This window comes from Xiphophorus couchianus, chromosome 19 (assembly GCF_001444195.1).
Source record: "Xiphophorus couchianus chromosome 19, X_couchianus-1.0, whole genome shotgun sequence".
In the NCBI taxonomy this organism is placed as follows: Eukaryota; Metazoa; Chordata; class Actinopteri; order Cyprinodontiformes; family Poeciliidae; genus Xiphophorus; species Xiphophorus couchianus.
Genome location: NC_040246.1, coordinates 13,249,762 through 13,277,610, shown reverse-complemented (window position 1 = coordinate 13,277,610; position 27,849 = coordinate 13,249,762). Strand labels below are relative to the sequence as shown.

Genomic DNA, 27,849 nt, shown 5'->3' with positions numbered 1-27,849 from the left:
TACAACTAGAGAATGAGACTTTTGCCCATTTTTCTATGCAAGTAAACTCAAGATCAGTCAGATTCAATAACCATTGATTTCCAAGACTTTCCTCAGATTGTAAATTTAATTTAGGTCTTGACTTTGACTGGGCTGTTCAAACACATGAATATGATTTGATATAAACCGTCACATTGTAGCTCTGGCTGTTTGCAATGGGTTGCTGTTCTCCTCAAAGGTCAACCTTGGTCCCAATCTCAAGTGTTTTATGGGCTCCAACAGGCTTTTTTCCAGGGTTTCTCAAGATTCATTTCCCGCCATTCTCTCATTAAATCCTAACAACTTCCCAATCCATGCTGAAGAAGAGTATCCCTTCAGCTTGATGCTTCCACCATGTTTTAAGGTGAAAATAGTGCTTTCAAGATGATGTGCAGTTAGTTTCCCACAACATGTGGCATTTTACATGTCCTGTCTGTCCTGAGCACCATCTTCCACATGTCTGGCAATCCCCTATTTAGCTTGCAAACTGCAAAAATGATCTCTTAAGAGCTTTAAAAAGTGGATATTTTCTCGTCACTTCGCCGTAAAGGCAAGATCCATTGAGTGTTTGTAACAGAATGTAAAAAAATAAATTCTTTACGAGTAAGCATCTTTGCAAAGTACTACAACCTGATATCTAGCAATTCAGAAAAGGTGCAACAGAAGTGAAAGTCAATTATCACGTCTATAAACAGCTTGTTTATAGACACAAACATATGTGCCTGTTTGTGTCTCTGAAATGCTTCTCTCTTCTCCATAGCTGGAGCTCTGAAGCGTTGTGTTCTGCAAGGAAGGGATCAAGAAAGGAATGAAATGGGTGCAGCTGTGTTTCCAAACATACCCTTGGATAATCCCAGCAGTTAGATGCAACTGAGAGGAATAACAGAATTGAGAAGAGAAATAAAGAGCAGGAGAGTAATGGTCACAGAGAATGTGGAAGGGTCAAAACAAGATGCACTCTTGGGGACTTGTGTGTGGTGTATAATGGTGTGGCTTAATGTGAAGCATGAATATTTGTATACAGGAGCAGCTGGGTAGACTCTGGTTGCAAACACTGGTGTGCATTTTTTCCCTTGTGATTCATGCCTCAGATTAGAGCTGGTGGAGGAACTTGTTTATCCAAATGTGGTCTAATTCTCTTTCATAAAGCCTGATGCATACAGAGGGGGCAGTGAGGATGCAAGGAAAAGCAGGGTAAAAGGGGATGAAGTCAGCCGGAGGATAAACAAAACATTTGTGGGGATAAAGCCTGGAATGGGACAACAACAAAAAAAAAGAACAAAACATTTGCATTTATTTGAGTAGAAAACAGACTTGTCATTTTTGCCAGGCAGCTGGAGTTGAATCCTGCACCGGTCAGCTGCCCTGATCTCTTCTTCCTTTTTCAATATTAGCCTCTGGAGACCTGAAACCCAATCTTGCGCCACGGTGGAGTTTACATTCTGCACACAAGAAATAATGGAGAAATATTTTTTTTAAAAATCAGAGAAATCAAATTGAGGAAAGGAAGAATTATATGGACAATGTGAAGGAATGAGGACAACAACAAGGGAAGGAATGGAATAAATGTTTTCCACAGTATTTCCACAAATGATTTTCTGGAAAATTCTGAAGAACAGAATTTGTAGGGGTTAGCATTCACATTGCAAGAACAAGTAGGAGGAAATGTGGCCTTAAAATGTCATTACCAATGACATCTCGATATTTCAGCATAGCTCTCAACATGAAAATTCTCTTGTTGCTCATTTATAACTAGAATACTGTCTGTATGAATTAGGACCAGGAATGTAGAGATAAAATCTTGCCACAGTATGTCTGGCTTTTTTCTTTCCTATTCCTCTGCATTAGAATCCATTCTCACCTTCATCTATTTGGACACACAACTTCTCTGTGAGTCTCTCTATGACTCCTGTCTGAATTTGACAGACCTACCAGCACAGCACAAACACAGAGACTCACATTGCATTCTGCAGGCTAAAGCACTATTTCATTACCACCGGCAGTCTTGTGTTGACACTTGATAGGACAGCTCTGGGCTATTCAAATCAGAGCCTATGAGACACCTAAACTCTGCAGGAGAAGTTTCTCAAAATAAAACAAACCGCAGCTTAAATGTTATTCTTAGGTATTCTGAAGGAACATGTAGCTATGTATGCTAAATTGTATCATTAAACATGTATTAAATAAAGAGTAAACACCTGAAACCTAATCGCAACCAGGTTTGTCAAACTGCAAGAGAAAACAAGGTGCAGTTAAGACAGGCCAAGGAAGGTACAGTGAAGTTGCTCTGCTTTACACTTTTTAGGCTGCGATCTCTGTCTGTCATGGTTCATTCATGATTTGGAAATGTTGGTATGGATCCACATTTTTAAGGGAATACATACATAGAGGGCTTGTAATTTCAGCTTTGATTCCTGCTCCACTGTTAATGTAAAAACTGTTTAAAATGTCACCTTTATATCCTCTTGTTCTGTTTTAAAAATAGTAAAACCTAACTTTAAAACCACACACAAAATAAAGCAATTATAATCAGTGGAACTCTAGAGACTCCAGAGATTTGAAAGTGCTGTGAAAAAAAAAATCTTTTTCCCCATTACACATTTCTTTTGTTTTTATTTTACCACACAAACGCAATTCAAAAAAGTATTTTCTGAATTATGTAGCAATAAAATGTAGCAAGTTCTAGACAAAAACCAGCATGTCTAAAAAAACATTAAAAAATTAAAACGGAACAAAGTTAGCTCTGTTTGTGGGTAATATATTAATGTGACTGCCTCTGATCTGACTTTATGTTTGAGTTTAGTGCAGGTATACAGTACCTGGTAGTTCCCTTTGAGGCTGCCAATCATACCAGCTATCTGGTTGACCAAACCAAGGTCATGGATTAGGTTCTGCAGGTCTTGGTATAGCTGACCAGGGCCCATGTAAAGTTTGTCTATAAATGAAAAAGAAAAGAAAATGTCATTGTTTCAAATACCCCAAATAAATTCAATGAACATTGAGTGAAACAGTTTGGATAGTTAAAAAAAGAAGAAGAAGAATAATCTGTGTTCAGAAACTGGCAACAGTGTTGATTTGGCAACAGTTTCAGTTCTCAATAGTTCCCTTAGAAAAGAGTGGACACTTGGGCAACAATGAGAAAGAATGGGAGCAGCAGTTAGAAATGGGACAAAGATCAATAAAGGGCAAATAGTTTCCCACAGGCTGCAGTGACAGTTTTATAAACTTGCCTGGATTGTCATTCACATCACTGTTTGTTCACAAGGACACACATATTCCACTATTGGTTTTCAGGGACCAAAGGTTTGGCTTTGCATGTCACTTTGAATCATACTTTCATCTCTTCCCTTTTATTCCAAGTATCCCACAATGAGCATGGTGCAGTATTTTTTAAAACATATACCTTAAAAAATATACACACTGCTGTACAGAACACATTTAAACAATGTAGACATTTTTAGACATATTACTGTCTGGTACCATATATATAGAATTAGATACTGTTAAATCTAATTTAAAAGTTTAAGTGTGCTCAATGCTTTACAAGTTTAAGTTATGGTTAAAATATCAGCTTTAATTTTCACAGACCTTGAGGCATCTTTAATGTAAATAAATCATTTATTGTCTGGCAACAGAATCCATGACCATTTATGGGTTCTTGCTGTTTAGAACTTGATTATCTATATAAAAACAGGAAGAGATACAAATGACCTTTATGTCACCGAAATGCCCATTCCCAATGCCTATATTGGCTATGTGTGATCTACGTTAAGATCTAGATTTCTAAATGGCTTTGTCCAAGTGCTGAATACCAAAGTGTGCAAAAAAGCACCAGTAAAAGCATTTTTATAGCAAAGCCAGCCATTTATGAAGTAACAAACGTCCAAAAAGCAAACTGTCTACAAATACCACAGTGGGTGTGAGCACAGCAGGAAACTGTGACTTTAAATGACCAGTTTTAGATGGTGCCAGTGCAGAAAGACATGACAACGAAATGACATCATATGTTGGAGAATATTTTCGCAGTGCTCAGGTGCCAGAGGTGCTTTTTGGCCCAAAACAGATGAGCAACTACTCTTTCCACGTATTCCTTGAAAAAAAAAAAAAACACATTTGAAGTGCACCCTCCCACCCACACACTTAGAGATGGCTTCAAACCAAACAGATAGATTTACTGTTCAGCACCAAGAACACATTTTATGACACAACCAGAAGCCTCAATGTGCTATTGTAGTTTTATGGGGCACATTACCACAAACTAGTGCATAAAAGGAAAATGACAAATGGTTTTCAAAGTATTTTTTAATAAAACTCATATGTGTTGAAGTTCCTTTTAGAGTCACCTTTCACTGAAGTTATATCTGTTAAGTCTTTTAAAGGTACATTGCTACCAGTGTAGAGTCACACACAACCGAAATGCAACTGAAATATTTAAACAATTATTCAAAATACCTTAAATGACGTCAGACTGGATGAAGAGCATCTGTGAACAATTTAACTGATCAGTCTCCCTGTCACTGCCAATTAAAAAAAAACAACAAAAAAACCCATCTCCACAGGCTAATGGTGCCACCATAACATTACACCAAGAGGAATATTTGTAAAGGGTTAAATGCTGTCTCAGCTTCCTGCCACAAATGTTTAGCAGGACAGTACCTTCATCCATGTATTAGAAGGTTCCCAAATATCCCAGAAATTTCTGTGGCAAATTGCAAACACTTCTTATGACTTTCTTGCTGCCATTTTTCAAAGCAGAGATATTTGTGGAGTGCATAACTATTAGCTGTTGAGATCATCTGATTAAATACTCTGGCTGGCCACTTGGACAACATTTTCCTACTTTGTTTGCAGTTGTGTAGTTGCTCTTTCTACTGTCAGATGATTAACTGAACAGAGTTCTGTGAGATTCTATAAGCTCGGGTTATTATTTTATTTCCAAATCTGCTTTAATCTTCGTCCCAACATTCACCCTGACCTGTCCGCTGTGTTTTGTGGTCTTCATGATGCTGTTCCTTCACTAATGTTTTTGAGAAGAAAACCTTTTTATGCTGACATTAAATACCACAAAGAATGACTGGATTTATTAATTAGGTGAATTCTGAAGGCGATTAGTTGGAATAGATTTCATTTAGGGTTATTAGAATAAAATGGGGCTGAATACAAATGCTTGGCATACATTTGAAAATCATAGTTAATAAAACAGATGAATTTGTACTCCCATGGTCAATAACATTGGAGAGTTTCAATAGAAAATAAACATCACATATGGCAGAAAAGATTGAATGAACTGTACAAGAGAAACTCTTTAAAAGTTGGAACGTGGGTGTACTGAAAAAGGCAGTGTATAATTTAAAGGTAGCAATTCTAGCCTAGTACCACAGTAAAAGTGTGCATCTTTGACCTCTGCTAGACAGACCACGCATGACTATTTATCAAAGCATTTAGCAACTTAGCAATACTACAGAGAATATCAAGAATAAAAACTACAGCACCAAAACCACAAATAATACACTCTTTATGCCTCTTTCCCTGATCTGGGTCTTTTAAAGTGGCTGAGCAGCTGTTTGCCATAGCGGAGGACTCAGTGGAAAGATTGAAATCACTGGACTTAGTAGCCAGCAGACCAAACGGCCAAAGAGAAGAGAGAGAGAAAAAAAAGCACACACGTAGAGTCTGAATTTAGCAAGGGTTAAACAAAAAAAAAAGATTGGTGACAGTAGTGGCCTTCACTCACAGCCAACTGACAGGAAACGGGCTGAGAGAAAAAGGCGGCAGACATACAGGAAAGGTCTCATACCTTAAAGATAACTTGTTCTGCATATAACGTAAAAGAAAAAATCTTTGCATATCTTAATAAAAAATAAAAAAACTAGGTATTATCAGAAAATAGAAGGAAAGTGATTGGAAGACTAAAAGTCAAAACAAGTTAAAAAGAACACTGTGTTTCATACTTGGCTTAGCGTTGATCACCACCTTCTCCCCAGAGTGAGGAGCAGGGTATCGGTTATTATCGACCATTTCCTCACTGGATCCAAACTCCAGCACTTCTACAAAGTTTAAAGGTACACTCCACTTCAGGAGAAACTTCTGGTCAAGTGGAGCATTTCCACTGCCACTCCCACTGCCATCCTGGCAACTGTTGAGATCAAAAAGGAAAGGCAAATGTCATAAGTGGGGGGAAGAAAGAAACATGTACAGGAAGGAAAGAAAATTCCCCTCCAGTACTATGAGAAAGTGACATCAACATGCAAGAAAATATGGAGAGAAAATTAAGCTGAAAATTTTAATTTGAAACTCATAGTTAAACGTATACAACAGGGAGAACACATGCTCCACTATTCAAAGGTTACAAACAGTATTAAATCACATTTGTTTTGAAAGGGTTAAGATCTCCCTTACCGGATATTGGGCGTGGCACACATCAGGACATCATTTAGCAGGAAGAGACGTCGCTCTTTCGTTTTGAGAATTTCACCACGCTCATTGTAAACAGTCTCCACCATGTCGTCTGAGCGAATCAGGTAGCGGCTACCGTTACTCAGAAGCTAAAGAGTGATGATAAACATGATAAAAGTCCTTAATTTCATAGTGAATGAATTTGAACCTTGTTTTCCACATGTTTCTTGTGACTCCACTGTGAAAGTGCTCATTATGGATGACAGTATATAAAAACTATGATTCAGAGTAATTAAAGCCTGTGAGGAGTAAAAGTCAACAGGCCCACGCTCGACGTCCTGTAAACATGAGTTAGCACAGAAGTCAGAGTATTTGGAACAGACAGACAAATAATGACAAGAAGGGGATTGTTTGGATGTGTGCACTGATAAGATCCTAAGGCAAAACATTAAAGAATCACCACAGAAATCTGCAGGTTGAACGGCATTGATGGAAATGGAAAAAATCGTAACTTTTTTTCAGCCAGTGAATGCATCATACTAAATGCTACCAGGTTGCAGTGACAACACCACTCTGATGTGGATGCTGTCACCAAGGGAAGAACACCCACAATTGGTCATTATAATTATCAGTGGCAAGTTTAGAAAGAAAAAAAATCAGAAGAAGTAAAATGAGGTGAAATTATATTTAAAAGGAGAGTCTGTGTGATATGATCAGACATCTATGAGGATCACACTGCAAGAGAGAACAAGTAGATACCTCAAAGGCTAAACAAAGTCTACACAAGGTTTCATTTAAACTGTCTGTTCTAGATGACAGAGAACAATATGGTAACAATGTTTTCTGAAACATTTGAAGTTTGACTTAAGCACAGCCCTTCACCAAAGCCTACAAATGCAGACCTTATTAAGGTAGCGTTCATTCATGGCCTTTGCAATGTGACGGATCTCGCAGCGCTGGTCAGCTTCCCTCTTTTTTTCATTGAGCTTCTCAGCCAAGGTCTCTAGCTCGGTCAGGGCCATCTGCAGGGGGAGACGGTCTGCATGACCCACCGGTGTGTTCTTCAGCATGTCCTGATGAGGATGAGAGGAATAGAGCATTAACACTGGAGATCAATAGGCTCTGGTAAACAATTATTAGTTTTTCAGCTTCATGTGGATATTTTCAATGTCATATAATGTCATTATTTTGCTGGTACTCGCCTTAACTTTTACAATTGAAAGCAAAACTATGCCTTTAATTTTGTGAAAAGACACAGATAAAAATTTTAAAAAATCTAGGGCAAAGGAGAGGAAAGTTGAAAGAAAAGGAAAACCATATCCACAGAGAGCAATTCCCTCTGTGAGAATCAAAAAAAACAAACAAAGGCATTCATTAGAAAGTTTTCCACTCCCTCTGCTGGTGAGAGTTTGCATAACCAGTTGTTCTGCTTATTACCTGAAGAAGCAAAATGAACTGTGGGAATCTCTGAATGGGCTTCATCATCAGGCCATAAAGAGTCATGCGGTCACTGCTGGATTCTTGACGATGCTGTACATAAGGACAACTGTTATTATAAAGCAGATAAGGATACTACATATAAATGTGCATAAAATAACTGGAATAACTTTGTTTTATACTGTGCAAGTTAGAGAGAATATTTGCAATAAGCTTTGATACAGATGAAACAAGTCAAATAACTGTAAAGGTTTTCAATCAAAACACAACACATGGAAAAAAAAAAAGAAAAAAATACAAGACATCATCATCCCTAATATGAGCACCACTGTCACTCGAGATTAATATCAGGCTTTCAAACCTTGAGGAACTCCAGGAAGCCCGGTTTAGAGGCACACGTCTTCCTTACAACTGCCATCGCTGTGCTGAAGTTGTTAACATACTCGCTGTAGGCGTCCAGCACCATGGATTTAGAAAACTGTATGGGAACAAAAATTTAATATGAATTTATATACATTAAGTATTAACTTGTAGTTTCAGAAAGATGCTGATTGGGCAATCAAATAAGAAACTGAGAATATGTATGGAAAGTTAAGTTGTGTTTTACTCTAAAATGCATTTAATATTTTACACTTGTTTCCAAAAATTGATCTCCTCTTGTTTATATTAAATATTTCTTATTGCCCAGTTACCAAAATCACAGGTATATTGGTATATTTCCCCATCTTTCCATGTCTACATTTAAAGATTTTTTATGAAAATACCTGCAAAAGCACCTGAGTGACTGAAGTTTTTCATTCATGACACAATTTGAAATGCTTTTTAATTTAGATTTATTTTAAAAAGAAGAGCTTAAAGTGTAAAAATCTTCAAAGAAAAACAAAGGTTACCTCGACTGATTTGTCATTTGTGTTTATGATAAGTGTTTAATTCTTAATGCAGATTAATTCTTACCGATGCCACAAAAACATCCCCGATCATCTCCAGGCTGTCCCACTCGGACACACGGCTTGCCAGTGCAATCTGGAACAGGAAGTGGCATTGCAGAATCTCCCGCACACGATAAAAGATGATCTTCAGTTTCCTGTCACTGAGCAGCCTGGGCTCAATCTGGGAAAGGGGTTTCTCGTATTGCTGAAAAAATATGTACATACATAACTTGTAATAACCACCATTTCAAAATGAAGGTACCACATTAGTCCCGCTGTACTTACACACCTCTAAAATCCTTTTGAGAGCATCGAGATAGTTCTTCTCACTATCTAATATAGAGCCCAATATACATCGCCGCACAAGCTGCAGATAGCAAATACACGAGCATTAGTTTTTAAACACGGTTTTCTACTTTTACAGCTTCAAAGACTCCTATGGAAAGTCCTTACCTGCTGCTGTGTGAGACCCTCTGGAGTTGGTGGAAGCACAGGCTCAACGTTGAAGCAGTCCACCTCGATGAAGACCTCAGACTCATCCTCAAAGCAAGCTAACTTTCTCTCTAAAACATTAAAACAACTAATTTTATTAACAAGATGTTAGAGCTGTGTGGTTCTGCAACGTAACCACATACCTTGACAGAATGACTTTGTTTTGATGAAAGAACGTCCCCTCTTCACTGCAGCTTTAGTTTTCTCAAGCCCATCTTTCGTCCCTTCCTTAGCTGCCTTCACCAACTTTTGCATCTTGGATGACAGGAAAATGCTAAAACTTAGATCTCAACATTAAATCTCACTTGGTTTTTTGAACCTTTGGAGCTCTGTCTAAGGTGATGTTTAGTTCACTTTATTTAAACCTAAAGCTATAAAGCGGCAGAGCTACAATGGAAGAGGGTTAGAGTACAGATCAAGATATACGGGACAACAGGATCAAAGAATGGCAGCAACTGAGACCTCAGCAAAAAATAAAATCTGGATTTTATTACAAAGTAACAAATTTAAGATGTGAGAGTTTGACTGCAGTAAACTTGTTCTGCAGTATCTCTTTCCATGATTTACTGTGCTTTCTGAAGTAGTCATACCTCTTATACTTTTTTACATTTTGCCACTTTACAATTTCAAGCTCTAGTGTATTTGACTAAAATTTTGTGTGATAGGGTTGAAAAAGTACAACATGTTTGTGAATTGTGAGGGAAAATATACAAGGCTCCTCAAATTTTTGTGAGTTGGTAATGAGTACTTTTGGAAGGCACTGTACGTGAAGGTCTCAGCTGGATAAGACACTAAATAAGAGTTGGTGTTGCTGGTGTCTCAGTTCACTGTAAATTAAACTCATCTATGTTAGAAAACAGTCTAGCCTACCCTTTATAACCTCTGGTGCAAAAAGAAATCTCAAGACATATCAATGAAGCAGGCGGTGAAGTAAAATGACTGGATGCTCACCCTTCACCAGTACCACCACCAAAAATATTAAACACCAAACCAGGATGAAGGTACTAGGTCAGTGGGGTTAGCCAGACTGAGAGTCAAAGGGGTTGGGACTAGTGTTTTTTAATCTAGCACAGACACATGAGGTGAGCCTAGTTTACCTTCTGCTCGTGTTTCTGTTTTAACTGCTGCAGCTCTACAGTTCCCACTGTACTTGCCATTAGCTCTTTCATCTTTTTCTCATAGTGTTCTTTCAAGCGTGTCAGATCTTGAGAGAGCTAAACAAAAGCAAAGCAAGGATTACTGATCATAGTTTTAGAATTGGGTTGCAGCTCACGGTGTCAGGAAACTTAAGTGTTCGGTCTTTTCTCCATAAATACTGATTTGTTTAAATGTATCACCAAAAATGGGATAAAATAAAATATATATATATATTCCAGTACGCCGCTTGTGAGAAGTGCACTTTTTGTTTTGTCCTGATTTCATTAAACTTCAGTTTACATTTATAGATTAGAATAAAATAAAACCAAAATTTAAATCTAGAATACAACTTGTTCTAATAAATGGGCTTCAGCGATTTATTTCTGAGGCATCATGCATTCTTCTCCTCTCTCTCCTCCATGACGTTTTTACGATAAGTTAACCTTGAATAAAAATGAGAGGTTCATGACGTTTACAGAAAATCTTAAACCCAAAATGTAAAAAACTAGATTCCTACAAAAAAAATATGTAAAAATTCAATATCTTCCTAGACTCAACTTTCATTTTGTAATGAATTTTTTTCTTTTTTTTTAAACACAGAAAATCAACAACTAGAAAGATTTTCCAAATGGTCAGATTTGTCTTTTTCCAGCTGGCCAGCAGGATGCAGCAACAGGTATGAGTGAAGCAGTGTGGCCCTACTCTATGCTCCATACAGCTCCAGAAATCTTCAGTCAATCTCTTGGGTAAGTGAAAATTAATAGATAAGATTAAGGGAACCCACTGGATAGGACTCCATTTTCCAGAGTGGAGAATAATCAATTTCATTAACCCATTAATGAATCTATTTCTGCATGTAAATGATTAGATATGACAACCTTTTCCACATCTAATGAAAATGTGCCTACTAAACCTTCATGTAAAAGACATATAAAGATAGAATTGAACAAATATGTAAAAACCTGTAAAAACAGACAAAGGTCTCAGTTATAGGCAGGAAGCAATAGTGGAAATGAAAAGGTGATTGTTATACTCACATGCATTTTCCTTTGTGGTGGCTTTCCTCTCATGAATGCGTGGGGCAGGCCATTCTCAGGACGACCCTCCCCGTCGCTCGCCTCGTCATAGCTTTCAAACTCACTCGAGCTCCAGCCGTTATCGAGGGAGCTGCTGCAGCCGCCCTCCTCGCCGAGCTCCACATCATCATAGATCATCTCATCTGGATCTGTGTGGAGGACAAAAACAGGACAAAAATGCTTGAGGAAATTCTGTAACTTCACTTTCTGTTCAGCACATTCCAAACCATAGCTCATTGGGCTTTTGATTCAAAAAACAGGTCACACTAATCAACCTTAAATTCAACACGCTGCATATTGAAACTAAAACACAAAAAGTGCCAATTCTACTTTGATATTTAAAAACTTGTGAATGCTATTGTTTCACATTGAACAGCAATAAGAGAAAAATCACATTTTTAAGAAATCACAGCAAGCTATGAAAATGAAAGAAGTCGTACTGCCTGCTGCACAGTTAAAGAGAGGAAGCTTCATGCTGAACTTGAAAAAGAAAGTTCGAACCTGTGTTAGAGTCTGAATTTTCTCTGGGGACATCATCGTAGATCACCTCATCTGGATCTGAAGAACATTTCAAAACATAACAAGAATAAACATTTGGCGCAAAAAGACTCTGGAGTACTTGGGCCACCTTTGGGTAATAATGTAAAAAAGATCTAAAAGAAAGGCGCACAGAAGGGACCACTTCCTCAAATAAAAAGGGAAGGAAGTCTCAGTTGTGTCAAATGGAAAAAAGAAAGGATTTTCTGAAGGCAGCTATTGTGTAATAACACAGCAAACAACAATTGAATTAGCATTTTTTCGAGCATTTATCTTACTTACTTTCCATCCAAGCAGTGTTTGCAGGATCTGATGCCCATTTAGCCAAAGCATCTTCCTCTGCAATAGCTGGATACTCTTCACTGAAAACACTTAAAAAATATGTCCGCATATACTCTTTTTAATATTTATTTTTCAGGTAAGTGATCAAATCGCAGAATTTATTTTCAAAAAGCAACTACACAATGACTATCTTAAATAAATCTGAAAGATATCTACACGCATGAGATGGTTATGTGTTCAGGGGCTCACCTGTCAGCAGAGGTGTTGCTGGTCCCAACTACTGTCACTGAAAGATGGAAGACAAAAGTGTTACACAATAAAATAACAAAGAACATTTTACTACCAGCTGCAAATTGCTAAACAGAAAAACTAAGAGCATGACTTAAGAACAACACAAGAGTTCATCTAAAAAAAAAAAAAAACAACTAACAAAAATCAACAAAAACTTTTTAACGGGCTGTTCTGTATAGGCTGTAGATCAGGTAATTAGCATGAAATTAGCCCTTCAATGGACAGATACATATAAATACATTTGAAAATTATTTGTATACAGACAGGATACAGACGTTTAACGCCTTATTAGTTGTTGCATGTTGTTTAAATGTAATTACTATTTTTTCACAAAATCAATATTCATTCAGTATTGAATATTGATTTAATAGTATTTTGAACAGCATTTTACAAAATCAAATCCTTTCATATGATTATGTATATGAAAAATAACTCTTGCCACACAATGTTTGTCTTTGTCAATGAACTCTGTCATTTTGGACTTTATTTAAATTCATCAGTTTGTTGTTGCTCTCACACGGTCACATGGCCTCAATATTTGCCATCATTGATACATCGGTATTTGCTCCATCCCCACATTAAGGTATCCAATGATGTAAAGTGTAGGTAGTTGACAACCCTTTTATCTACAGCAAAGATACTGGCTCTCAATCCCGAAAAAGGCAAATATAATTTTGCAATGCACTGTAACCAGTGAAACCACACATTCGGTCACAAGTATTAATGCTTCTTCCACATGTAATACTAAAGATTTAAACAAACTCAACAGTGGTTTGCTTTATCTAATCAGAGCAGGTTTAAAACACATTATCTGCCACCAGGTGTCACTAACTGCTCCCCACATACCATGATTTTTACTTTAATGTTGTAAAACTGATACTTAATTTCACTTAAGCATAATCTTGATTTATTTATTATATTTTTAAAAAGTCCCAACACCATCATAATGCAGACATGTTTGTTGTGGCCAGAAAAAAAAGGCATACTTGTTAAAAATTTTTAGGATCAGATACATTGAGGTTATTTACTAGAATAAAATTGAGTATTTCAACCCACTCTGAGGTTGAGAAGATAATAATGGTGCTTTATTCTTCTGAGCATGCTTGGACTGCAAGATTTTAGGGAAACCGGAAAATCCTCACAGCCAGCACAGATCTGTGGGGAGGTCTAAATTTAGCCTCTCACTTCCTTGTGGCAAGGCCTTAGGAAAAACAAGAATGAAAAAAAAGTCAGTAGCTGGAAGCAACTGAGACAGTGTTGTGTGCTGAAACCCAGACACTGTAAGTGCCTGAATTCAAAAAGCTGAATGGTCTGCTTTTGTGGATACCTCCAGAATAGCTTAACATTTTATTATCTTTTCTTTTCTTATCGAGAGAAGCAGTTTGAAACATTCCCTAGTTAGAATCTCTACTTTACCATCTTCATCCACGGAGAGATGTCGAATGATGACGGGTGTGGTGTAGGCAGGTGTGATGAGCGGTACACCAGAGGGGGTCGCATAGCCACATGGCACAGGCACAGAGTATCCTGAAGTAATGCTGGATGAGCTGGTGTGGATATCCTGGCCCTCTTCCTCTCGTACATTCGACTCCCTTGGTGAGGAAGTGGAAGAGGAGGGTCCATGTTGCTGCTCTTGCTGCAGCTGAATGGGAGTGATATCAATCACAGAGTAAGGGTTGACTTTACTCTGAGAGGAAGTCCTGGGCAAACCCTGTGGAGGGTGTGGGTCATTCAGACATGCACTCTCCATGTCAGTGTCTGCAGAGAGACAAGGGATACAGCTTTACCATTCAATCAAAGCAGCACCATGACGAGAAAATCAGACAGAGACACAGGAAGACACATCAAAATATAAGGTTACTAACTTTCCTTATATTTGTAATGTTTCTGAACACAATATTTTGCCCTTGGTTTTCATCAGAGGTTTTCCTTTGCTATTTTCTTATGATGATGATTCCGTGGCACCATGACACAGCTACAATTTCTTCACACAGTCTGCTAGATTTCAAAGGCAAAATGTTTGTTCACCTAAACAATCAGCTTAAGCCTTGTTCTGTGGGGGGACAAAAAAGACGGCACTACTTTCATGAGGTTATCAGCAGATTAAGATGCCTTTCCTATAAGATTAAATTATAAACCCTTTATAAATGGCTGCTTGTGCTTTTTCCTCCTTGTTCTACGTTTTTTTCACTTCCTTCCTCATAGAGTCCAAAGGCTTTTGATTGAGAACAGGACAAATATATTTTGCATTTTAACTACAGCCTGAAGAACTCATAGCTTCCCTTGATCTTTCAGCAATCATATGCATCATATGTAGGCATGCGTGCGTCTGTAGCTCTCCAGATGGGGGTGGTTTGTTCAGTTAGGTGAGATCATTTTTGTCTTAACAGTCATAGTGACAAAACAGTTACAATAAATTTCTTGCAGCACTTCCAGCCTAACATGGGTGTGATGAAGACATAGCCTTAGCTTGAGGTCAGTATGGTCACCCCTTCAGATGCTCTGATGACCTGGAGGTGCCATCATAGCTGCTATCAAACTCATCCATGCTGCACCCAAGACCCACATATGCCGATAACATGATAATGAAGCAACAGCATCTCAGGACAGAACTTTTGAGCATCTTGAAGACAGTCCACAAACTTTCATGCTCCATCAGTGCCAATCCATGTTCTGCCTGATTTTTGATCCTGAAGCTCAACATTAGTCTGGTGGAAAGGACACCTTAGAAATGTAATTTATCCATCATAAGTTGCAATGAAGATTCAACCATTCAATAAATAGTTTTATCCAATAAATTAGAATATTTTTAAAAGCTTAAGTCAAGCTACTCAGTGAAACATTACATAGATTACACACAGACTGGTATTTTCAAGCTGTTCCAGCTATGATGATTTTCTGCTTACAGAAAATAAAAAACATAACATTAACTATAAAATTAGTTCATCAATCAATTAAAAAAAACATGTTTACATAGAAATCTAAACATGTTTTTAACATTTGCTTAAAAGGTTGTTATTTTCTGAAGTTGCTTTTCATTTGACAAACGAGTCTCATTAAAAAACATATTCTAATGTATTTAATAGGAATGCATGCCATACAAATACAATTTCATATTTAGAGTCTATTATGGTCATTTTGTATACCCTGTTTAGAAAGAAAAAGCTTATGAGGAGATATAGAGGGAGCTATTATCAGTATAAACCAACTAATGATTTATCTTAAAAACATCAAAAAACAAATTATATCTGTGTGCTTTGATCCTTTCACACAAACAACCCAGAGCATAGCACAGTGAGGATATTTCTGGATGCATCAGAATGCATTGATGAAATAGGCTGTAATGATTTTTAGTGATATACCATGAGAGAGATGGACAGCCTTTCTTTAAGTCCTAACTTTAGAAAGAGCTGTAGGGCTGGAGACTGTAAACAGAGAATACCAAAAGAATTTGGGGAATTTAAGACCACTGCCAAAAAGGGGGGGGAAAAAAATAACTGTACTTAAAGTGCCATTTACAACTAACGGTTTTCAGAGTACAAATATGGTAAAGACAGACACTCAAAAGACAGAAGGTTAAACTCAAAGTAGATACCCCCACTATAAAGAAAAGTGAAATATAAACACTCTGGGTTACAAACCTGTGCTTCTGGGATCTGTCTGTATGCCATAACCAAAAGGAGGAGGTGGAGACGGTAGTGGTGGTAAATCCTCTTCCCTGTCATTAGTTCCCTCAGCAACAGATGTCTCTTCAGTTTCTGTTGTTTCTCTGCCTGCAGAGGAGGGTTTGCTTATGGTAACTGCAGCGTCTTCTGATGTTGGTGCCGAGTTGGAGAACTGCGGTGGAGGGCCCAAGATGCTGTAAGAGCCCTCAGGATGACTGGTCACAGAGTTTGCCTGGCTGGGATCCTCACTGTGGAGGCAAGGAGGCGCTGGAGGCGCCTCAGGGATGTCATCGCCACTGTCAAAGTCGAAAGGTTCTCCTTCATCTTCATCATCAAATGGGACATTGTCTGCTAGCACTGTATGCAGGAGAGCAGTAGATTTAGATGGAGAGAGAAAATAAAGGTATGTTCTGCCTATTTCTTCAGTCGTCTATTTCAATTAATTTCTGCATTTCCGAAACCTATCCAAAAAACTAAATACTGATATGACACCACCATGAGAAAGTAAAAACATATATAGGACCCTTCATTTTTAGGTTGTGTGGCCTTGTGTCCAAGGCAGACCTTTGATTAAAGAGATAGTTCAGGATTTTTATAGTGAATTTCTGTTGGAAGGTTATAAAAAGTGAATATCTTAACCAGGTATTTTCAATTAGTACAAAACCAAAAGCCCTGGAATCTTATTCTATTGCTAATACAAAAATATTCCATTTACACAGCTGTAACCATCAGCTGTATTAACGGCCGCTTAATGCAACGTGAACAAGCTGAACTTATCTGGATTTTATTGGAAACTGAAAATGTTTTCCTTTGAGTTTGAAAAGCATCAGCTACTTTTTCTTATTATATCGAGTGTATGCTAAAACAACAAAATTCAGTTACTACAGCCCTCAAAAAGTACTGGCTTAGCAGTAGACAGGAAGGAAACATGAAATATCATTCTAGTTTCCACTCCACATTTGGGCCAGACGTGAAAGAAAGCTGTTACTCCCCTTAGTAAGCTGTGCAGTCTGAGTTTGCACATTATTTCTTATGTAATAATAAACATGTGTGATGTTAGTAAAGCATTACACAGGCTGCAAACGGATGAGGAAAGCACAAGCTTGTCTTTAAACCAAACTCATCTGCTCACCTTTCATAAAATCAACATGAAATTGGTGTTGTGATAAAAAAAAGTATCAGGAAACAAAAGATGAATGGAGTTTGTATTCAGAATGTTTAATCGTCTTATACATACTATTTTGTCTAAAGAAACCCTTTTCTTTGTCTTGGTTACTTCAGATAATTTTGTCTTCCACTTTGCTGCTGACAGATACCACAGATTCCTGGGAGCATATTCATCATTCGAACAGCTTGACTGTATTAAGCTTCAGGCTACAGTCTTATCAAAACCCCATAGCCAATATCCTGACTGTGTCCCCAAAGTAAACAGAGCATTCCCAGTTCATGTGGTGTCATGTTCAGTGTAGTGTCACCTGAATGGGTGTGCTTAAATACCTTAGTTGGGAGCGTGTTAGACTGGCTTAATCCTGGGTTTTGGCATTTTAACTATGCTATGTTACTTCCTATGTAGGTAGCTAATCTATGGAGATTGTAAATATTTAAAGGTGAAGGTTGCTCTCTATACAAAATGAATTGCCATTTTCACTTTCATAGATCCACCTGTTGTGTCTTGCATCTGCAAGTGCAGTTATCTAATGAATCTTAACTGAAAATAAACCTCAAGCGGCAAAAAAACCCACCACAACTTTGAAGTTCCTGAAAGCAACCCCCAAAGCTCTAAATCACAAACACCACTCCCTCAGGCTCTGACAGGTAGCTGTTCCACCTCTCCATGTGTATGTGAGAAAATACTGTGACTAATGTTCCAGGTCAGCATTGTGACCCCATATCTACCTACTACAGTGCAATAAAGAGAAAAGGGGCATGGTGGAAACCTGGAAACTGAGATGTTATCAGTTGTTTTCCAAATGTGTGAATAATGAGCTGTGTGGATTGCAGTGATAAAGCACGGATAACTCTCCACTAGGCTGGAACGATGGGACAATGGGCTCAACATTGATGCTACCACTTCCAACAGCGTGCCTGATTTACTTCTGGACATTCAGACCTCTAGAAGGACTAAGAAAAAAAAAACTGTTTGGATTTAAAAGGTTTATTGCTGATTATTTTAACATTTAAAACAAATGTTTTAAAACAATTTTAAAGACAAAAATCAAACCTTTCAGATACCTTCTACATTCAGCTGCCTTTGTGACAGGACAATGATTTTCTGATTTCAGGAAATCATTGGCTAAATTGATTTTCATCCTGTGCATTAGGGAACAGTCTCTCTTCAGATACTAAGGGAGGCATGACCAATTAATGATTTTAAGCTAAATTAAAGATTCACTGCATAATATGTTGTAATTTTGAACAGTCAATATTTTCCTTCATGAAAAAGCACAAGATCCTTTAGGCTTTGGGTGTTGGAGGTAGAAAAGCCTCTTGTTTGTGAAAGAGATGATTGATGGGTGACTGGATGGATGGAATGGCATGCAGCTTAATTATAGGTTATGCTGGATGTTGATCTTGTAGTATTATGTACATACAAGAAACAGCACAAACATGCATTATGACTTGAGACGTTTTGGGGTTTTTCAAATTTCTTTGAATTTTTTTTTCTTTGCTAAACAGAAAGAACTGAACTATGCATGTAAATGCCTTGAAGAGGTTTCCATTGTCAATTCATACCAGCAGCATCAATTCTGTTCTCAGTACTTATCTCCACTGTGCTATATAATGATCTGTTGAAATGAGTCACAGGGTTACGACCCGTTCCTGCATCCCCCTGGCAACAAAGCAAGTGACTGGCCAGCTGGAGACGAAGCATTTTTCTGTCTCCATCCCCAGAGAATGTGTGTGTGCAAGAGAGAGAAAAAGACAGAGAGAGAGGGAGAGTGTGTGTGCATCTATGCTTGTGTGCTTCTGCAGCAGTATTCAGCCTTGTACTGACTGAGACACATTGTCTGGTATTCAGCACATTTTAGCCTCCTTATTCCTTTCGTACTTCTGCCCACACACTTCACAGCGATAGAGAGGAATCTGTTGTTTACTCATACTGTCCAGCTTCACCAACCCTCCAAAAAATAACTGTCAATGCCAGGATCTACAGCTGCTAGCCTATAATCGTACAGGACTAACACTATAATGTCTCTTAAAGAAACACAGTATTTCATTTGCAATGGTCTCAAGGTATAGAATTTTAATCAGAATTCAACAATAAATGTAAAAAAAATTTGGGATTTGTTCAATGTTGTCTCAGTCCAAACACAATTAATTAAAAATAAGACAATTTTGTGCAGTTTTGAAAACTACATTGATTTAGCCTGAAAAAAAATAACTGTTGCTACTTCCTAGTATCATTCATTTCAACTGGAGATCATTTCTTAATTAGACTTGATTCAATTCATTTGTACTGCAACAAGTGTTAACTACATACCAAATATCAATCAATTTAAAATTTTGAGTCCAAATTAATCAGCAATGTATGTCCGAGCTGCAATTTTGGTTACAAAAAAACAATAAAACCACGACAAGATTAAAGTGTATATATAAAAAAACATATCTTTTAAAAACTTTTAGAAAAACAATGAAGTTAGGCATTTTCCAAAGCTGTTTGGTTGAGATTGCTCTTTTTGAGTGAATGCAGTCATCCACACTGCTGAGTTATTATGTTATTTATTCAGTTATTTGATGTATTTTACAGGTTTTCATCAATTGGTTTCCTTAAACCAGTTTAGGTTTCAGGAAATCATTGATCAAATATTGCATTTTACTACCTAAAGATGTAAGATGTAAATGAGACAGATTTTGTAATGATATTTCTCCTGCTGTAAGGTATCAGCTAATTTTTACTCTAATATAAATGCTTTTGTTCAGCTTTTTCCGCAGTTCAGTTTAACAAATAAATATACATATCAACTAATATCCAGTAACTAAAACTACAAATTATGACATACTTTTATTTCCATGTGTACTGAGAATAATTCATTCAATGACTGACCATCTCAGACTAAGAGCACCAACTGGAAACAGCATATGCATGTTTTTTTTTAACTGCACAGGGTAAAAAAAGGAGGATAATTACTCACACTAAGAGTAAGAGCATTTTTAGCTAATGTGTAAATGCAAACTAATCTGCCTGTCAAGATGGTATTCAAAACATTTGCCCCATACAGCGACCTTGGCGTTATTAGCACTACGCTCTAACCAACTGAGTTAACCGGTCTTTGCTGCTGCCATTCCCCCGTCATGCTTCACAACCTGCCACATGTAGATGTTGTATGTGTGTGTGGGGTTTGTTGACTTTACTTTCAGGAGGTGGGGGAGGAAACTCATCTGCGTCCATGGTTGATTCTCTTCTCCTGGACAAGCTCCACAAACACCAGAAAGCTGGTCTTTAACTATGGCAGCAGACATTCCTAAACAAAAAGGTCAAATGTTACTGAGGGCAAAGCTCTGTGGCTGAGGAGAAATGAATTTGTCACAGGAAAAACTCATTAATTCTTTGATGATTGATTAGATAATAAAAAACAACAAATAAGAACCAGAACTGTGTAACATAACTCCCCAGGACAACTTTAAAACAAACTTGACTCCAAAATCTTTACAAAAAAAGAAAAATAAAGTTAAACAATGAGTTAATCTCAACCACAAATTTAGACCCGTGTAAATGCCAACAGTACTCTCGTGCAAGAAAAGTTTTCTCTGTCGATGTACATCTCAAGGATAATTTCTGTTAATGTCTTTCTGATGGAACAGAAAAAAGACTGTGCTATTTCTTGATTTGTCCACATTCCTAATATACCCACAAAGACATGACAAAATCATGATATCATATTATTGCATAAAGCAGCCATAGTTGTAGTTTGTACAGCCCATGTTGTACCCCTACAAAATTCCTATAAAACAAGAAACAACACAGGTTCACATTCAGTCTATTTCTAAGATAAATCTACTTAAGAGTATGTGGGACAAGAACGGCAACTCATTCTGAGACTCAAAGATTGTTTTGTCTATGAATAACGGGAAATCTTCAGCCTTTTTATCCTCTGCGTGGCTCACTGCCAGAGCTGAGGATATGAATACAGAGCCAGTGTCTGCTGAAAACAGTGCAACTAACAGATGCTGCTAATGCTAGCAGAGGTAGATTGAATGTGCATCGCCTGAGGTGATTTTGGCCTGTGCAATACAGAGAGGGGTCCACAAAGACAAGCAGGAGGAGCAACAATGATGTGCAGTCTGGGGAGGGATCCATCTGTTGCAGAACACAGGAAAGGTGATATGCGAGTATGAAACAGGTAGCTACATGACAGAGGTTTGGAGTCAAAACTAACAGCTGGGAGCTTTAGAGGGTGAATCACCTTTCCCCTCAGATCCACTGAGATTTAGGACAGCAAGTGAAGGAAGAAATTAAGGAAGTAAGAGGGGATATGCAATGGAAAATGCATAAAAAAAACCTTTTTATGTAAATGTTTTGGGATTGTCCTCAATTTGCTTCCTATGTTTACCTTTTTGTGGTCCTCCTCTCAATTATTTCTACTTTTATTCACAAAGAAAACCCAAAGCCCTATTGGTAAATTACATCTTTCAAAGCATGTGTCATGTTGTGACCTGAGCACCAAACTACCACCCGTCTCATCCTGTGGGAAGGATCAGCTCAAAGAAAGCATTCCTAGCTAGTGCAGCGGCAGTAGCACAGCAAACAGCACAACACACGGTGTAACAGCTAATTAAGAATGAGTTACAAACCAAAATGAAGATTATTTCTTCATCACTCTCCTCTCCAGCAGAGTGTTTATAAGAAAGGCATTGTAACACACCGAATGTGAGAGTAAAAGCAGAAAGCTAAAGTCCTCACCATGGTTGATGACAGGCTCAGCTGAGCATGTCATTACAAGCTCTGCAGCTGAGTTGTGTTATGCAGAGAGGAAAACAGTTATCTAGCCTGCTGGTGAAATGCACACAATTTGTTCACCTGAGTCCTAATATCTCCACTATGTTAAAGAACAAATGGCAGGTAAACAACACTTTTAAACATAATCCCTAATGTTGAAGATACGCTGCTTTTTGTGTGCCAATTTTATTAATGCAGTAGAAGCTAAAAATGTACACATCAATACTTCATGATATAACTTCAAAGAAAAAAATATTCTAACAATGTTTGCAACAACAAAACTTAAAAAATGATTCATTCTGTGGCTCAAATACCATAGGCAGTATTCCGGCTCCCGTCAGTAGTACAGGAAAAAAAGTTTGATATCAAGTTAGTTGCATAGAATATATGAAGGAGCTGATGATGTACCACTAAGGGTTGCAGCAGCCTAAGCAGAGAGGCCCAGACATCCCTTTCCCCAACCAATTGAGCTCCTCCTGGGGAATCCCAAGGTGTCCCCATGCCAGTCCTTAAACATAGTCCCTCCAGTATGTCATTGGTTTTCCATTGGGTCTCCTCCTGGTGGGACGTGCCTGGAACACCTTACCAGGGAAACATATTAACCAGATCCCCAAGCCACTTCATCAGCAAGAGATATCAAGCATTCGAAGTTGGAATGCTTGATATCTGAATTTCCTCTTTTAAAACCAATGTTTTAAAGTAGAAGTTTTCAGTTTTGATAAATTTATTAAATTGAGAAAACATCACATTTTACACTAGGGACTAAAGCCTCCTTTCACCTACAGACAAATGAGGGGTGCACTATCTTAAGATTTATCTTAAGATTTCTGGATTTTTAGAAGAAAGATTTGATAAGCCACCGAGCAGAGATCAGTCTGTTTATGTTGATGTTAGATACACTTCAACATCCAACACTCTTGACTTAGTAAGAGATTTTGTTTCTGCTCTGACACTTGGAGTTTTCAAGAGTCCACTTACTGAAAAGTGGAATTCCTCATATGAGCTAAGAGTCATCAACAAAAGCCTGGAGGACAGGGTGGTGCTTGTTGTCCGCTGTGTCTGCTGTCTTTAGGTAAACGCTTTATTTAGCAGTTTACCTTCCTGCCGGGATTACAGTAATCATGCCATTGCCAATAAAGAAAAACCCAGGCTAACGAAGGCTTTAAACACCATAGTAATGAACAATGTGTGTACAATTACTGGGTATGTGAGTATTTCGACCAGATCAGCATTTTTATAAACTCCAAGCTGGATAAACTTGAATACTTAATGGATTTAAGCATAGCAGGTGATGTATGTGTCTGTAATGACAGAGCTTATGGCTTTTAGCAGGTAAACACCCTATCAAGGTGTGGTGTATTTTTGGCAGCTTCTTTTCTTTAGGCAAAACAGATATTTGACTGACTTTGAAAAGTCAAAGGCCTCTTGAAATAGTTAAATGTTGGGTTGTGAACATAAAACCATCAATGTTTTGTTGTAAAGTCAACAGGGTTGTAAGAAACTTGTTGAGAAACAAGTTTCTCAACAAGCTGCCAAGAATTTGAGAAGAATGAAGCGTGAAGCTATCAGGAACCAATTATCTTTCAGTTTCATCATATTGCAAAATTGCAATATGGACTACCTAGAAGTACAAAATGTTCAGAGGTCAGAGACATGGCCAAGGTAAGGAAGGTTGAAAACCAACCACCACTGAACAAAATGCATATGCTGAAGCATCTAAACCGAGCCAAGAAATATCCGAAGACAAATTTTTCAAAAGTTTTATGGATGAAATAGTGTCCCTTTACAGACTAGACGGGTTGGCCTGTGGCTAGATCAGTAATGGGTACTGATCTGCACTTTGACTCCATTTAGGTAGAGTTGGAGTATGGGCATGGGCTGTTATTATTTCATATGAGCTAGATTGGCATTTTTGGGGTCAAAGATGGGCTCAAAAGCACCTCTCAAACCTACTGACAGTTTTTAGAAGACATTTTCTTCAAACAGTGGTCCTGGAAGAAATCTGGACCCTTCCATTCATCCCATCTGCAGCTAGCCTCAAAATCACACCAGCATCTGCGTCGTACAGCCTCCAAAACGCACTGCACCACCCTTTCTGACCTCAAATTGGGTAGAGGAAGTTTTACAAGCAGGCACAAGATAGCTGACATTTTGAAGAATTTTGACTGCTGGGAAGTTGGAAAAAATAGATAAGGTAGTAGCTAAATATCTAGTAGATAATGGAGACATAGTTTTAAATAATGAGGTCCAGAGGGAAGCTTATTTGATTTAGTATGCAAGATCGATCAAATATGTGAGAGTTCATCTGCATTCAGCAGCCCGACAAACATAGAAGCTCTGCTTCTGAACTGTATATGGTCTAATCCACCAAAGACTCACTCCACAATATCATATAACCACATAAACTATATGAAATTATTACAGTTGTGAAACATAATTCCTGTTTTAAAGTCAGTGTGATGAATGTCTTTGTTAAGTTAGTTACAGCTTGCTTTAATAAAGAAGAAAACACTGTGAGGAACTGAAGAGTAGGGCTGTGCTGTAAAACCAGCATACACTGTACAGTCTTGGCTGTCATTTCTAACTGGTCTCCACCCAACCAGCAAGCCACACGAAAGCATTTAGAGCCCAACATGTCACCAGAAGAACACTAGTGAGTGTGTGGAGCAGATCCAAAGAACTTTTGTTGCCTGGCTGAAGGTGAACAGATTTTAACGGGGAAAACATGAATTCCACACATTACCATACCCGAAGTCCAAATCCCAATTCTGGAAGAATGGAGAAAGCTAAGACTGGATTGGTGAAAATATAAGGAGCTAAAAAAAGGGTATGGCAGGCTGTGATTTACAGTGCCAAACATATTTAACGGTCATGTTCTTGGGTTCATTCTGATTCTAAATATAAGCATGTTCCCAGCTGTTAAACAAACATGTGCTGTGTGATTTCTCACATGCACCTGCAGTGGGGCCAGAGGTTCTCTTTCCCAGCTGCTGACTAAATATTTTTCTAATCCCCATTTTATCTGAGTGGATCACTGACTGGATGATGAGTTGGACAGTTACTACATGGTGGACTTTCTAAAAATGAATGGCATGCCTCCGAACTGATGAGAACCCTGGCATCCTCCCGCTTTTGCCATGGAAAACAAAAAGCATTTGAGTGAGTTGTTATTGCCAAGTAGAGTTGTTGCCTCATAACAGTGAAGAATTTGAACATTTCCTAAAACTGTTATTTTTCCAAGAAAAAGCATCTATCTTTATAAACTATAATAACAGCTAAGAACACCCATCCTGCAGCTTTAACTTATATTATGTTTGACGATTATGGCTGACAGCTAATGAAGATCCAAAATTTAGTTTCACGAAAATTTGGAGCAATGAAATTAATAAAAATATATATTTGAAAAAACCCACAAAGAATGTAGTGTTTCATCCTGCACAATCATTAAGAAGCTGACTGGTCATACAAAGCAGTAACCCAATCTATTGATGGAAAGTTAGGTGGAAGGAAAACATTCTGCACAAAAAGGTAGATTCACAAGGACTGGGATGTGACTAAAGCTGTCTAGTTCTAAATGACCGAAAATAACATTAGAAACATCTTATCTAAGCTAAAAAGGCCTATACTTTTTGTTTACAGACACAGAAAGCATGTTGCTTTAAGTCCAGAGTGAAGTTTCCACAGATAGTGGTGATTTGCAAAGTCATGTCATCTGCTGGTGCTGGTCCATTGTACTTTATCAAGTCCAAAGTCAGTGATCTCCTCTACCATCAAATTTTAGAGCACTTCATGCTTCGTTCTGCTGACCGACTTCATGGAGATTCTGATTTCATTTTTGAACACGGCTTGGTACTTGTCCACTCTGCTAAAAGAACCAATACCTGATTTATTCGCCATTATTTAATGTTACTGGACTGGCCTGCCAATTTAACTAATCCAAACCCCATTGAGAATCTGTGCAGCAATGTCAAGAGAAAAATGACAGAGACGAATGAGTGGAAAGGTCCCTAATGTAGGAACCCAGGCTTCTTTCACCATGCGGCAGTGATACAGGCTGACTGCTTCAATGCCAATTTGCACTGAGTATCTCCTGGTAAAAGAGACCCAAACAAATATTTAATGCATATACTTTACAGTACATGGAAAAATGAGACTGATAAGTTAAAAATGCCTTTTTTGATCGTTCTTGGGCAACTTTTTTTTTAATAGTTTTCATCAACTACAAGCCAAAGTCATCAAAATTAACAATAAGCATTTCAAATATATTTCTGTGTATAATGAACTATTTAATGAACCATTATCAAGTTTTAGATTCCCTTTCTGAATTTAGTAAATGCAACAAATTAACTTTCTGATGGAATTCTAATTCAATGCGATGTGCCTATACAACAGAAGAAGCACTTTCTTGCAAGCACTTTAAATTTAGCTTTCAGACTGCACTGCCAGCAGCTTTGTTCAGGTGTCATTAAAGAAAGCATTGCAGCCGGGTCGCCCTGCCTATTTGTTAAACAAATCACCCACATGGAGTTTTGTATACCAGCATGGGAGTGTGACCCCCACCAACTACCAAGTCAGCATTGTCCTGGCAGAATAAGCTTTACATGCAAGACACCACACATTACACATCAAAACCAAAGAGATATTTATATTTAAACCATCTTCTGACAGCTTGCAAAAGCTGAAAAGTTGTGACTAAGGGAAAAAGTTGACTTAAGCCACTTGTTTTACAACTTGTTTAGAGTGAACTTCCAGTTGACCAAATCTGTGCAGTGCTCCCTGACTGAGGAATGCCATGCATGACTACTTGAATTTGTAGCTGAGCTGCATCTCAGGAAAACTGCGTGCTTTAAGCTAGTTTAAGGTCCATATGATTTTTTTTTTATATATTCACTACTATATTATTAAAAATACAAACTCATTCTGTAGTTTAAAACAGGCCAAGCTACTTACTGAACACTTTGAGAGATAGCTTCTGCATAACATTATTAACACTGACAAACAAGTGACAAGTGATTTGTAGCAAATCAAAGCGACAGTAAACGTCCATCTGTTTTATGTTAAACAAATACCAAATGCAACTGATGTTCTGAGGAAAAACCTTACTAAGGCTGCTTATTTAGGACCAACTAATTAAAGAATATGTATGGTAAAGAGAGTTTAAATTATAATGCATGCTATATTGTGGCTGACAGAGTTGGCAACATCACTATGTCAACTAAGACGCCACGTTACCTTCATTTCACAATTCTGTTTAATATAGGAATAAATTTTAGCATTCCACGCAAAATATCAAATTGTGTGCCATTTTCAGCTTAACGTAACTGATACTTAACAGCAAGTACGACAAAAGAGTTCTTGAACTTTCTCATAAAATTAGAAAAATGCCTCCAACTCACCATTTTATTGCATTCCCATAATCCAATTCCCGTATAGCTCCACGATAATACAGAAACGTTTTAAGCTGAACAAATTTCTGGCTGTAAAACAATTTGTCTCGCATCAACACATCCACTTTTCTACCCTCTTTTCGGCTCTTCCCGATGTTAGCAGATTATTCTATCCATGAAACCTCTTTACCTCCAGTCAACAGCCGATTGGTGGACGACTGATGTGTGACGAGCTGTGATTGGCTTGGCGTGACGTCAATCAAC

At 37.8% G+C, this 27,849-nt stretch overlaps 1 protein-coding gene across 2 annotated transcripts in view; it reads right to left on the bottom strand.

Moving 5' to 3' along the window:
* The window catches only part of arhgef10 (Rho guanine nucleotide exchange factor (GEF) 10), a 48,266-nt gene extending 20,503 nt beyond the window's left edge, over positions 1–27,763 (bottom strand). Inside the window, exons 1-20 of one of the 2 annotated variants that reach the window (XM_028000492.1) lie at positions 27,595–27,763; positions 20,614–20,723; positions 16,237–16,617; positions 14,012–14,353; positions 12,554–12,590; positions 12,305–12,393; positions 11,987–12,043; positions 11,447–11,634; positions 10,370–10,486; positions 9,416–9,527; positions 9,234–9,343; positions 9,070–9,147; positions 8,806–8,985; positions 8,213–8,329; positions 7,852–7,944; positions 7,317–7,487; positions 6,418–6,563; positions 5,970–6,154; positions 2,838–2,953; positions 1,333–1,460 (exon numbers count right to left, since the gene is read on the bottom strand). In XM_028000492.1, the coding sequence (XP_027856293.1) occupies positions 1,333–1,460; positions 2,838–2,953; positions 5,970–6,154; positions 6,418–6,563; positions 7,317–7,487; positions 7,852–7,944; positions 8,213–8,329; positions 8,806–8,985; positions 9,070–9,147; positions 9,234–9,343; positions 9,416–9,527; positions 10,370–10,486; positions 11,447–11,634; positions 11,987–12,043; positions 12,305–12,393; positions 12,554–12,590; positions 14,012–14,353; positions 16,237–16,617; positions 20,614–20,650 (2,684 nt within the window). In that variant the 5' untranslated portion in view covers positions 20,651–20,723; positions 27,595–27,763. The remainder of the gene's footprint in view (positions 1–1,332; positions 1,461–2,837; positions 2,954–5,969; positions 6,155–6,417; positions 6,564–7,316; positions 7,488–7,851; positions 7,945–8,212; positions 8,330–8,805; positions 8,986–9,069; positions 9,148–9,233; positions 9,344–9,415; positions 9,528–10,369; positions 10,487–11,446; positions 11,635–11,986; positions 12,044–12,304; positions 12,394–12,553; positions 12,591–14,011; positions 14,354–16,236; positions 16,618–20,613; positions 20,724–27,594) is intronic. The other variant, XM_028000493.1, reaches the window with a different exon arrangement.
* Positions 27,764–27,849: the final 86 nt, after the last annotated feature.